At 38.8% G+C, this 12882-nt stretch overlaps 1 protein-coding gene across 3 annotated transcripts in view; it reads right to left on the reverse strand.

The window, feature by feature from the left end:
- The window catches only part of AEBP2 (AE binding protein 2), a 72424-nt gene that overhangs the window by 713 nt on the left and 58829 nt on the right, over positions 1–12882 (reverse strand). Inside the window, exon 9 of one of the 3 annotated variants that reach the window (XM_060166757.1) lies at positions 247–503. In XM_060166757.1, coding sequence (XP_060022740.1) covers positions 455–503 — 49 coding nt within the window. In that variant the 3' untranslated portion in view covers positions 247–454. Of the gene's footprint in view, positions 1–246; positions 504–2560; positions 2769–2813; positions 3559–12882 lie in introns of those variants that run through there. The other 2 variants (XM_060166761.1, XM_060166760.1) reach the window with 2 other exon arrangements.

Genomic DNA, 12882 nt, shown 5'->3' on the forward strand with positions numbered 1-12882 from the left:
ACTTTTGAAAATTATGATTTTCTTATTTTCCCCTTTCTGGAGAGCGAGGCAGAACAGACTTTCAGTAGTCTCCCCGTCATCCCTCTACCAGGCCCAGGCTCTCATGTACTACTGGGCACAGTGGCCAAAACAAATCTGACCATTTGTTCCCTTCCTGAAACCTTAAATAGTTTCCCATGAATCTTCCACATGAAACCCAAACTGTGACGCATGGAAATAAGGCCATGAACAGAGGTCCCTCCTTACCTCTGCAGGATCACCTCCACCACTCCAGACCTCCAGCATCGCCTCACACAGGCCGTTCCAGCATCCGGCACACGGAGCGCCCGCTGTCCTAAACTACTCCATCCTGTCCTCCATTCTCCAGCACTGAGTCCCAGGTAATCTTTAAAAGGTAACTCTGAGTTCTCTTCCGAGGGAACCTGCCCCAGTGCTCCAGGCTGGCCAGATGCTCTCAGCGCTGCCACAATCGTCCAGGCAAACCTCCAACGTGGCCCTTCACACTGCACAGAAATTACGTTAACGCACTATAACCTTCCTCCTCCCAAGTCTGGAAAGTATGAACAGAACAGCTGATTCATTTTTATTCAAAGTACTAAATACGTGCTGGGCACTGAACATTTTCACAGTTGTACTAAATTTTGTGTCTTGTTTGCACATGCTATTTCCTCTGGCAAATTTCACCACGTCCTTCTATGTCAAGTTTGAAAGTCACTTCCTCCGGGATATTATTCACAAATTCTCCAAGAGATTTCCCAAATACTTACTGTGTGATCTTGGAAACATCACTTAACCATCACCTAATCTCTGCACCTGTTTTCTCCACCATAAAAATGGAATGATCCCAGCTTCACAGAGATATCACGAGGATTAAATGAATTAGTATGCCTAAGACACTCAGAACAGAGTCTGGCCCTTGTTGTCTGAGAAATGTTCACTATTCCTATTATTCCAAGTGATAATGTTAATGCCCTCTTATCCCACATTATTGTAGAAAGGATTTAAGATGATTCGCTTAAATCAGTATTTGGTATACAGGATATAAGGGATAAGCAGTTGTCTTTCTGTTCCTAACTTTTTTTTTTATCACAAGCAACTCTCAAACCACTGACCATTCTTTACCACCACTTGGCAGTTGATAAACCAATCAAAAACTATCTGTTTCTTCTAGGCCTTTGCTTGAATTCCTGCTGCTTAGCTTGTTCAAAAACGGCCCAGCGTCCTGCTTTTGCTCAAGCCCAGACTCCAAAGGAAGTCTATGAACTCTCCACTGGAGGTGAAATGATAAACTCGTCTTTATAAATATTTAACTTAGCCTAGATTTCAAAGAAAGTATGTAAATTGCATTCACGGTCTTCAACTTTCAATCATTTGCACTATATATTCCTTTCTGACTCATGACGCCCCTGCATGGATGTCTAATAAGCATCCCAAACATAAACCACTCGAAGCTTAATTCACCCCCCGCCAAACCTTCTCCACACCGCAGTCTTTCCCATCACTATCGGGAGGGCAGCTCCAGTCCACTCGTTCATACCCCAAAAGCTGAAGTCATTCTTGACTCTCATACCCCATCCAAACTCCCAGCAAATCTACCTGCAAATGAACACCCAAATTCCAGCTTTTTACCACCATCCGTTCTGGTTCCTGCCTCTGCCCTTGCTCTTTACAGTCACTTCTTCAAAGAGTCATCGGACCTTCCCGCCACCTCAAAGTCCTTTCGCATCAACGCCCGCCCAACAACACACCAAGCTTGATAAAACGTCGGCTCCAAGAAGCTGGAATTATTCTTGTAATGTTTTGTTCAATGCAGCATCACCAATACCTGGGATCATGCTGGGATAATGTTAAGAACCTGATAACCTATTTGAATAACTGCTCTTGCCTCAAGGCTTTTTATACTTGCTGTTCTCTGCCAGAAACGCTCTTCGCTCAGATACCTGCATGACTCCTCACTCAACTCCTTCAGGGCTCTGCTCAAGTGTTGCCTTACCAACTACCCTTACACTCCCATCTCCCATCCACACCCTTTTCAGTCCCACGAGACCAAGAATGTTTGCAGTGCCTTGCACTTTGCAGATGCTCTTAAGATTTTGCTTTCTATTACTATTTTATTAATGTTGTAGGCTAACAGCTAACTTCATGACATTCTAAGTACGACAGCTATATTTATTTGCTAGAAATATTTGTTCTCACATCTCCAGTATAAAGGAATACCTAAAAACTTCCATCTTAAGCCACACAACTACCTTAAAAACAGATATAAATTATGATTGAACAGTTTGTTTTAAAAAAAAACAACTGCCTTAAATAATGTATTTAATGCTGCCCAATCATATCCCAGAACCAGAAGTCTTAGTAAACCTTTAATAACTGAAGTCAGAAGAATTTAGATAATTTTTAGTGTTCCCAATGCCTACTTAGAATACAGACAAAAAATACAGAAAAGTGTTTAATATCACTATAGAAGCAGAAAATGTAACTATTTACAGTATATATTGATCCATTTCAAAATCATTATTCTGAAAGAAATGAGACACGAAGGAGTACATGTATGTATGATTCCATTTATATAAAATCTTAGAAAATGCAAACCAATCTTATCAATACATTAAGAGAGAATACAGAACAGCAGTTGCCAGTGTCTGGGGCTGGAGGAAAGGATGAACTGCAACCCCGCAGGAGGAAACTTATGGGAGGTGGTGGGCGTGTTCTGTATCTTGATTGTGTTGGCGATTTCATGGTTGTGAGCAACTGTCAAAATTCATCTAATAGTACAATTAAAATTGATTAAGAGATAAATACTTAATGAAATTAATAAAATGTTAAAATGAGATTATTTTTATGACTACATGAGATTGGGGAGCTTTTTATTACCCAAGCATAATCAGAAAAACGAACGGAACCCGCATGAGATTTCTTCCAATGACAAGAAAAGACCACATCCACAGTGGGTCTGAAGGGATCATAAGAAGACAGAAAGATTAAGATTGTACTCTTCAAGGACTTCCCTGGTGGCCCAGTGGTTAGGACTCAGTGCCTTCACTGCCATGGTCCCGGGTTCGATCCCTGGTCAGGGAACTAAGATCCCGCAAGCCAGGAAGAGGCAGGGGGTGGGGGGAAGATTGCACTCTTCAAACCACACACATGCAAAACAACGACTACACGTCATCTCATTTTCACCTCACAACAAAACCTATCAGGAAAGTGATTAACAGTATGCCATTTTATAAATGAAAAAGCAGGTACAGAGAGTTTAACTTCCCCCAAACCACCAAGTCAGTTTTCAGTTGAACTGAGAATTAAATCCAGGCAATTCATACTCTTAACCCACTTTTCCACTTTAGATTGACTAAAATTTTAAAGATTGATAGTACTTAAGTATTGGTGCGGCACAGGGGAAAAGAGCATCCACAACCGGTCGATGGGAGTCTATGTTAGCGCCACGCTTTTAGGAAGATATTTTGGCAAAATACCAAAACTGGTAACAGACACAACTCACAAGCTCTTTAAGTCGGCTACCAGTCCCTCACAGGAAACTGCAGTGTAGAAATCTCTCTGTAAGTATATTTTCAAGGATGCTACTGTATTAATTACATGACACAAAACCCGTAAACAATCTCAGTGTCAACAAGCAGGGATGGTTAAACGATTTACAGTACACATCACCCCTGGCCATAAAAAAGAATAAGAAATAGCTACATGAATGTCTTGAGTAAAAGCCAAACAGTAGAACTGGGCATATAATAGCAATTTAAATAGCACAAAATAAACATTTTGTAAGAATTCAACAAAATATTAATCTGGAGACTAGGAAAGTATGGTCAGTTGAAAGTAACCCTATTATCCCTATTTTCTGTATTGTTTCTTTTCTTTTTTTTTTTTTTTTTTGGCTGCACTGTGTGGCTTGCAGGATCTTCATTCCCCAACCAGGGACTGAACCTGGGCCACAGCAGTGAAAGCACCAAGTCCTAACCACTGGACTGCCAGGGAATTCCATCATTTCTTAATTTTAATAACAAAGAAACTAAGTATTTTTAAAATACTATTGATGTTTAAGATAAATTTTGAATGAACTGCTGACAATTCTGAGTTACCTTTAAAAAGGAAATTAGGTATTTTGGGTGATTTAGGGGAGAACATATAGAGAAAAGGAAGAAATAAAATGAAACTTAAATAAGCCCTCAACTTCTACAAAGAATGACATTTATGACACTTACTGCAATCTTTTAAAGGTATTATACCAGTACTAAAAATACACAAAGATAACCAATTAAGCCCTCTTAATTTATGAAATTCAAGAAGACATAAGCTGGGAGTGACGTCAACATCATGGCAGCATGAGACACTCCCTTTCAATCTACATCCAGTAAAACATCCATAGCAACAGAGGTTCCTCTGCTCATTAAACCAGAACACCAGAGAATTCCATACACCTGTACATCTAAAGGTGAGTGGACTACACCCCCCAGAGGAGGTGCCTATGATTTTAGCACCCCTGCAGCAGCTGAGCCCAGGAGAACACAAGTAGCAGTAGGGGAGGCAGTGCACGAGACTCCAGCGTCCTACCTACAGCAGTGCCTGCGGTCAGGGTGAAACTGGCAGCAGTGGCACAGGGGCCTGCGACCCCAAACCTCCGGCTACAGGTGCACCCGTGAGTCTGCCCCCTATCCCCCCATCGCCCACAGCAGTGTCGCCCAATAACCCCAGATGAAGCAGAGGCACCCAGGATCCTGGCTTTCCCCCACCTCCCCCTGTGGTGGCACAGCCCACGACCCAGGTAACCCTGGGCGTGTCAGAGGTGCCTGCCCTCCCAGTGCCTCAGGGAGCGACACCACCAACAGCAGTGGCAGCGGCAGCAGCAAAGGCACCAGTGACTCAGGAGGCACAAGCAGCAACAAGGAGGGCACCAGGTGACACCCCCAGCAGAGGCAGTGGAGGCTGGAAAGCGCTGATTCTCAAACATAACCAGAGGCAGTTCGGGTAAGAGAAACCAAAAACTTGTGCTACAGCACCACCTATTGGAAAACAAAAGAAAAGGCCTCCAACTACTAACCTGTTGAATTGTTAGAATCAAGTAAAAAAAAGCTTTAAAAGAAAAGTATTCACTACTTCAAATGCACCAGCAGAGGACAAATTCATCAAGCACCATGAAACACCATGGTATCACACGAAGAAAATGACAATTTTCCAAATACCAAACTTAAAAATCACAGAATATTGCAATCTAACTGACAGAGAATTCAGACTGGCTGTCATGAAGAAACACAATGAGCTACAAGAAAATTCAGAAAGGCATTTCAAAGAGTTCAGGAATAAAATTAATGAACAGAAAGAATACTTTATCAAACAAATTGAAACTGTAAAAGAAAGAAACAAACTTCTGGAACTGTAGAAAGCATTGGAAATAAAGCAGGTGGTATGGAAGAGAGAAATCTCTTCAAGTGAGCTTGAAGACAGAAATCTAGAAATGACACAGGTAGAAAAGGAAAGAATAAGATCTAAAAAAAGAAGAAGAAATTCTACAAGAACTATCAGGCTCTACTAGGAAGAGCAACATAAGAATAATGGGTATCCCAGAAGAGAGGGAGAAGGGAAAAGAGAGTTTATTTAAAGAAATAATAGCCGAGAACTTCCCAAACCTGGTGAATGAACTGGATGTATAAGTCCATGAAGCTAAGAGAACACCTAATTACCTCAATACAAAAAGACCTTCTCTCAGATACATCATATTAAACTGTCAAAAGTCAGTGGCAAAGGAAGAATTTTAAAGACAGCCAAGGGAAAAAAAAAAGAGCAACCTACTAAGGAACCCCCATTAGACTACCAGATTTCTCAGTAGAAACACTACAGGACAGGAGCGGAATGACATACTCAAAATATTGAAAGATAAAAACTGTGAGCCAAGAATACCCAGCAAATTTATCCTTAGATACGAAGGAGAAATAAAGGCTTTTCCAGACAAACAAAAGCTGAGGGAGTTCATGACCACTAGGCCTGCCTTACCAGAAATGGTGAAAGGACAACTTCCTTCTGAAATGAAAAGGCAAAAGTACACAAAACTTTTGAGTAAGGTGGTAGACAGAATTAGAAAACTGTAACTCTGTATTAGAATAGGTTAAACACTTAATTACAACAGAAAGGTTAAAGGGGAAAAAGCAGTAAAAATAACTAAAGCGACTTCAATTTGGTAACCAGCTTACAACATAAAAAGGGATAATTTGGGACCACAAAAACATTGCTGAAAAGGAAAAGGACAGAAGTCTTATAGGCAAATGGAGAGGTGATCAGCAGGAAAAGAACCACTTTATGAGAAATGTATACAAACCTCATGGTAACCATACCATATAATTCTAGATCAGAGACATGAAAAATAACGAAAGAGGAAACAGAAAAACATCATAGAAAACCACCAAACTAAAATGGCAGACAGAAATAGACACAAAATAAACAATGGAGATACAGAGCAACTAGAAAATAAAAGATAAAATGGCAGTACTACGTCCTTATTTATCAACTATCACCCTAAATATAAATGGATTGAATTCATCAATCAAAAAGACACAGGGTGTGGGAATTCCCTGGCAGTCCAGTGGTTAGGACTCGGCACTTTCACTGCCATGGCCCAGGTTCAATCCCTGGTTGGGGAACTAAGATCCCACAAGCTACACGGCTGGGCCAAACAAACAAACAAAAAACAAAGAAAGACACAGGGTGGTTGGACAGATTAGAAAAACAAGACCCAACTATATGCTGCCTCCAGGAGACTAAGCTCTAAAGACAAACATAGGCTCAAAGTGAAAGAATGAAAAATGACACTCCAAGCAAACAGCAGACAAAAGAAAAAGTAGGTGTAGCCATACTCAATATCAGACAAAATAGACTTCATGCCAAAACAGAAAAAGGTAATGAGAGACAAAAACAGACACTCTATAATGATAAAGGGGAAAATTCATCAAGAAGGTATAAAAGTTAATAATATATATGCACATAACATAGGAGCACCAAATTACATAAGGCAATTATTAACATACCTAAAGGGAGAAATTGACAGCAACACAATAATAGTAAGGGACTTTAATACCCCACTTACATCAATGGACAGATCACCCAGACACAATGTCAACAAGGGAACAGCGGCCTTAAGTGAAACATTACATCAGATGGACTTAATAAAGAACACTCCATCCAAATGCAGCAGGATACAAATTCTTCTCAAGAGCATGTGGAACATTCTCAAGCATAGACCAAATTTTGGAACACAAAACAAGTCTCAATAACTTAAATAAAACTCAACTCAGATCAAGCATCTTTTCCAACCACAATGGTAGGAAACTAGAAATGAAAAACAAGAAAAAAGCTGGAAAATTCACAAATATGTGGAGACTTGACAACATGCTACTGAACAATTATTGGGTCAACAAATAAAGAAATCTTTTTATACCTGAAGACGAATGAAAATGCAAATACAACATACCAAACCTATGGGATGCAGCAAAAGTAGTATTAAGAGGGAAGTTCGGGCTTCCCTGATGGCGCAGTGGTTGAGAGTCCGCCTGCCGATGCAGGGGACACGGGTTCGTGCCCCGGTCTGGGAAGATCCCACATGCCGCGGAGCAGCTGGGCCCGTGAGCCATGGCCGCTGAGCCTGCGCATCCGGAGCCTGTGCTCCGCAACGGGAGAGGCCACAACAGTGAGAGGCCCGCGTACCGCAAAAAAAAAAAAAAAGAGGGAAGTTCACAGCAACACAGGCCTACCTCAAGAAACAAGAAAAATCTCAAATAAATATTCAAACCTTACACCTAAAGAAACTAGAAAAAGCGCAAAATCCAAAGTCAGCAGAAAGAAGGAAATAATAAAGATCAGAGCAGAAATAAATTAAAGAGACTAAAAAATAGGAAATATCAATAAAACTAAGAGCTTTTTTTTTTTTAAAGGAACAAAATTGACAAACCTTTAGCTAGACTGGCTAAGAAGTCTCTGATAAATAAAATCCGAAACAAAAAGGAGAAATTACAATGGATACCACAGAAATACAACAGATTATAATACTACGAAAATTATATGCCAACAAATTGGGCAGTCTAGAAGAAATACATAAATACTTAGAATCATATAACCTTCTAAGACTGAATCATGAAGAAATAGAAAATCTGAATAGACCAATCACTACGAGAGAGACTGAAATAGTAATCAAATACCTCCCAAAAAACAAAAGTCTAGGACCAGATGGCTTCACAGGTGAATTCTACCGAACATTCAAAGAACAGCTAATACCTATCCTTCTCAAACTCCTCCAAAAAACTGAAGAGGAGGGAATGCTTCTAAACTCATTTTACAAAGCCAATACAAGGACAATACAAAAAAAGAAAATGATAGGCAATATCCTGATGAACACAGATGCAAAAGTACTCAACAAATATTAGCAAAACAAATACAATAATTAAAATGATCAAACACCATGATCAAGTAGGATTTATTCCAGGGATGCAGGATGGTTCCACATCTGCAAATCAATACGATACATCACAGCAACCAAATGAAAGATAAAAATCATATGATCACCTCAATAGATGTAGAAAAATATTGATATCTGACAAGATTCAATACTGATGTATAATAAAAACTTTCAATAAAATGGGTATAGCAGGAACATACCTCATCGTAACAAGGGCCATTTATGACAAACCCATGACTAACATTATACTCAACAGTGAAACACTGAAAGCCATCCCTCTAAGATCAGGAACAAGACAAGGATGCTTACTCTAGCCACTCTTACTCAACATAGTAATGGAAGTCCTAGCTAGAGCAATTAGGGAAGAAAAAGAAAAAAAAAAGGCATCGAAATTGGAAAGGAAGAAGTAGAACTGCCACTTTGTAGATGACATGATGTATACATAGAAAACTCTAAAGACCCCACCAAAAAACTATTAAAAATAATAAATACAGGGACTTCCCTGGTGGCACAGTGGTTGGGGATCCGCCTGCCAGTGCAGGGGACATGGGTTCAAGCCCTGGTCCAGGAAGATCCCACATGCCACGGAGCAACTAGGCCTGTGCGCCACAACTACTGAGCATGCACGCCTGGAGCCCGTGCTCCGCAACAAGAGAAGCCACCACAATGAGAAGCCCACGAACCACAACGAAGGGTAGACCCCACTCACCACAACTAGAGAAAGTCCACATGCAGCAACGAAGACCCAGCACAGTCAAAAATAAATTAAAAAAAATTTTTTTAAATACACTAAAGTTGCAGCATGCAAAATCAATATACAAAAAACTGCTGTGTTTCCATATGCTAACAACAAACTCGCAGAGAGAGAAATTAAGAAAACAATTCCATTTACAATTACAACAAAAAGAAAAAAATACCTAGGAATGTATTGAACCAAGGAGGTGAAAGATCTGTGTACTGAAAACTCTTAAGACATTGTTGAATGAAACTGAAGAACACACAAAGAAATGGAAAGACATTCTGTGCTCATGAACTGGAATTAACATTGATAAAATGTCCACATTACCTAAAGCAACCTACAGATTCAACACAATCCCTATCAAAATCATAAGAGTTTTCATAGAAATGAAACAAAAATTCCTAAAGCTTATACAGAACCACAAAACCCCAAATAACCAAAGCAACTCTGAAATAAAATACAAATCAGAAGCTGGAGGTATCACACTCCCTGATTTCAAGTTATACTGCATCGCTATGGTAATCAAAAGAACATGGCATTGACAGAAAAATAGACACACAGACCAATGAAACAGAATTCAGAGCCCAGAAATAAATCCACACGTACGTGAACAATTAATGTATGAAAAAGGAGCAAAGTACATTCAACAGAGAATGAGTCTCTTCAATAAATGGCGCTGGGAAAACTGGACAGCCACATACAAAAGAATGAAACTAGACCGCTATCTTACACCATACACAAAATGAATTAGACTTAAATATAAGACCTGAAACCATGAAAAACCCATAGAAGAAAACACAGACAGTACACTCTTTGACGAAGGTCTTAGCAATATTTTTTTTGGATCTGGCTCCTTAGGCAAGGGAACAAAAAGCAAAAATAAACAAATGGGACTACATCAAACTAAAGGGCTTCTGCATAGCAAAGGAAACCATCAACAAAATGAAAAGACAACCTACCAACAGGAGAAAAAAAATTGCAAATCATATATCCAATAAGAGATTAATATCTAAAACATATAAGGAACACATACAACTCAACAAAAAGCAAACATGATTTAAAAACGGGCAGAATAGCTGAATATACATTTTCCTAAAAATACATACAGATACCAGCAGGTACATGAAAAGATGCTCAGCATCATTAATTATTAAGGAAAGGCAAATCAAAACCACAATGAGGTATTCCATCACTCTGGTTAGAATGGCTGTTATCAGAAAGACAAGAAATAACAAGTGTTGGAGAGCATATGGAGGAAAGGGAACCCTTGGACACTGTTGGTGGGAATGCAAAATGGTGCAGCCACTATGGAAAACAGTATGCAGCTTCCTCAAAAAATTAAAAAATAAAATTACCGGGCTTCCCTGGTGGCACAGTGGTTGAGAGTCCGCCTGCCGATGCAGGGGACACGGGTTCGTGCCCCGGTCCGGGAAGACCCCACATGCCGCGGAGCGGCTGGGCCCGTGAGCCATGGCCGCTGAGCCTGCGCGTCCGGAGCCTGTGCTCCACAACGGGAGAGGCCACAGCAGGGAGAGGCCCGCGTACCGCAAAAAAAAATAAAATAAAATAAAATAAATTACCATATAATCCAGCTATTCCACTTGTGGGTATTTATCCAAAGAATATGAAAACACTCATTCAGAAAATCATATGAACCCCTATATTCATAGCAGCATCATTTTACAATATCCTAGATATGGAACCAACCTAAGTGACCACTGACAGATGAATGGATAAAGAAGATGTGTGTGTGCATGTGTGTATATATATGCACACATACACACACACAAACGAAATGGAATACTCCTCAGTCATTAAAAAAAAAAAAAGATGAAATCTTGCCATCTGCAACAATCTGTAAGGAACTTAAGGGTATTATGTGAAGAGAAGTCAGATGGAGAAAAACAAATACTGTATGATTTCACTCATATGTTCATATGTGGAATATAAAAATAAATGAAGAAAACCAAACAAAAACAAACACACAGATACAGAGAGACAGCAGTGGTTACCAGAAGGGAAGGGGGAATGTGTGGGAGAATAAAATGGGCAAAGAAGAGTTAACTGGTGGACTGATGGACAGATGGAAACTAAACTTTTGATGGTGAGAACACTGTAGTGTATACAGAAGTCAACATATAATGTTATAAACACCAACGTTACCTCAAGTTTTAAAAAAGAAGACATAAGCTGGGAACCTTCTGACCTACTCTTATGCAACGCTCAATGATGTTTATGCTAAACTATTTGAACTGGGCCCAGCTATCAAGAGTAAACGCTCACAATGCTCACCTTTTACAATCTATTATTCTTCCCTAGCTACACACTCACCCCAAAACACTTTACTTTTCTAAAAGGAAAACTCCCTCAAACATGTAATAATCTTATATGAGACTTATTAGTCATCCAAATATAAACGAATTTCTGAAATGGTTTTCTTTAACAGGAACATATAAATCCTTGGCAATTTCATAATAAATTTGTAAGATTTATAAAATTTAACTTTTCCGTTAGCAGAATCTCATAAATACTGAAGAGGGAAAAAGGTCCTTTGGGTGACAATGCTGTGAGATGAAAACAATAAGATAAAGTAATCGAATACTGGGTAACTCCTTTAAAATAGTGTTATTACTTCAAAACATGTTATTCATATCATAAATATAACTGAGGTCTTAATTATTTTAAAAATGGGCTCTACAAATGTGTGTGTGTGTATGAATCACGTTGCTGTACACCAGAAACTAACACAACATTGTAAATCAACTATACTTCAACTAAAAAGGGAGGAGGGGCCTCCACAAAAACATGATTGAGGACATTTTTAACAAAATTAAACAAACTAAAAATACTTACAACTGAGTATGTAAAAATATAACATCAATAATTCTTTCCATTGAGAATGTTTAGACAAACTGAAATATAGTTCCCTTTATAGGTTCATATATAAAGTTAAATATTATCACAGAGGGTGGTTTAAGCCAGATTGCTTCAACCAGTACTCTCCAAAATACCTTTCTTTAACAAGTATTCACCTACAATACTCATTCAACAAATATTTCAGAGACTAATTTTGTACCATGCATCATGCTAGGGACTAGCTATGGCAGAAACCTAGAAAAATATATGGGTTGCAATTCCTGCTCTAACTGGTTACAAGTCCTTTTTAATTTTCAGAGTAATAGAACCATGTGTTATATACCAGGCAAATCTGATTCAGAGAATGAACTGGACTATGTAAACATTTTTTTTTAATTTTAATTTAAAATAATACATCATTTTGTCACATTCTTAAGGCTACTGAAGCTCATACCATTAGAAATGACAAAAGACTCTAACCCTTAAAAAAAAAAACAATCCTCAAACCTTATTTATATTAAAGCTATAGTGCTGGAATTGCAAAACATTCTCCACTAGGTCAGATTCTTTAATAATTAAAAAAGAAAAATATGTAAGATGTTTTCTTTAAAAATCTTACCTTTTAAGAAATACTTTATACATTTTTAGAATAGAAAAATATTTTTCATTGAACCCCAAAAAAGTGCCACTTCTCTCAAAAAAAAACAAAACACCAAAACCCCAAGACATTCAAATGACATATATGATTCAGCTCCCTTTTTAATAAAGACTATATATATAAGCATCTCCTTGTAGGTCTGCAACCCTAGGCCTTGTTATACAGGTATCA

Source organism: Lagenorhynchus albirostris, chromosome 11, assembly GCF_949774975.1.
Source record: "Lagenorhynchus albirostris chromosome 11, mLagAlb1.1, whole genome shotgun sequence".
NCBI classification, from domain to species: Eukaryota; Metazoa; Chordata; class Mammalia; order Artiodactyla; family Delphinidae; genus Lagenorhynchus; species Lagenorhynchus albirostris.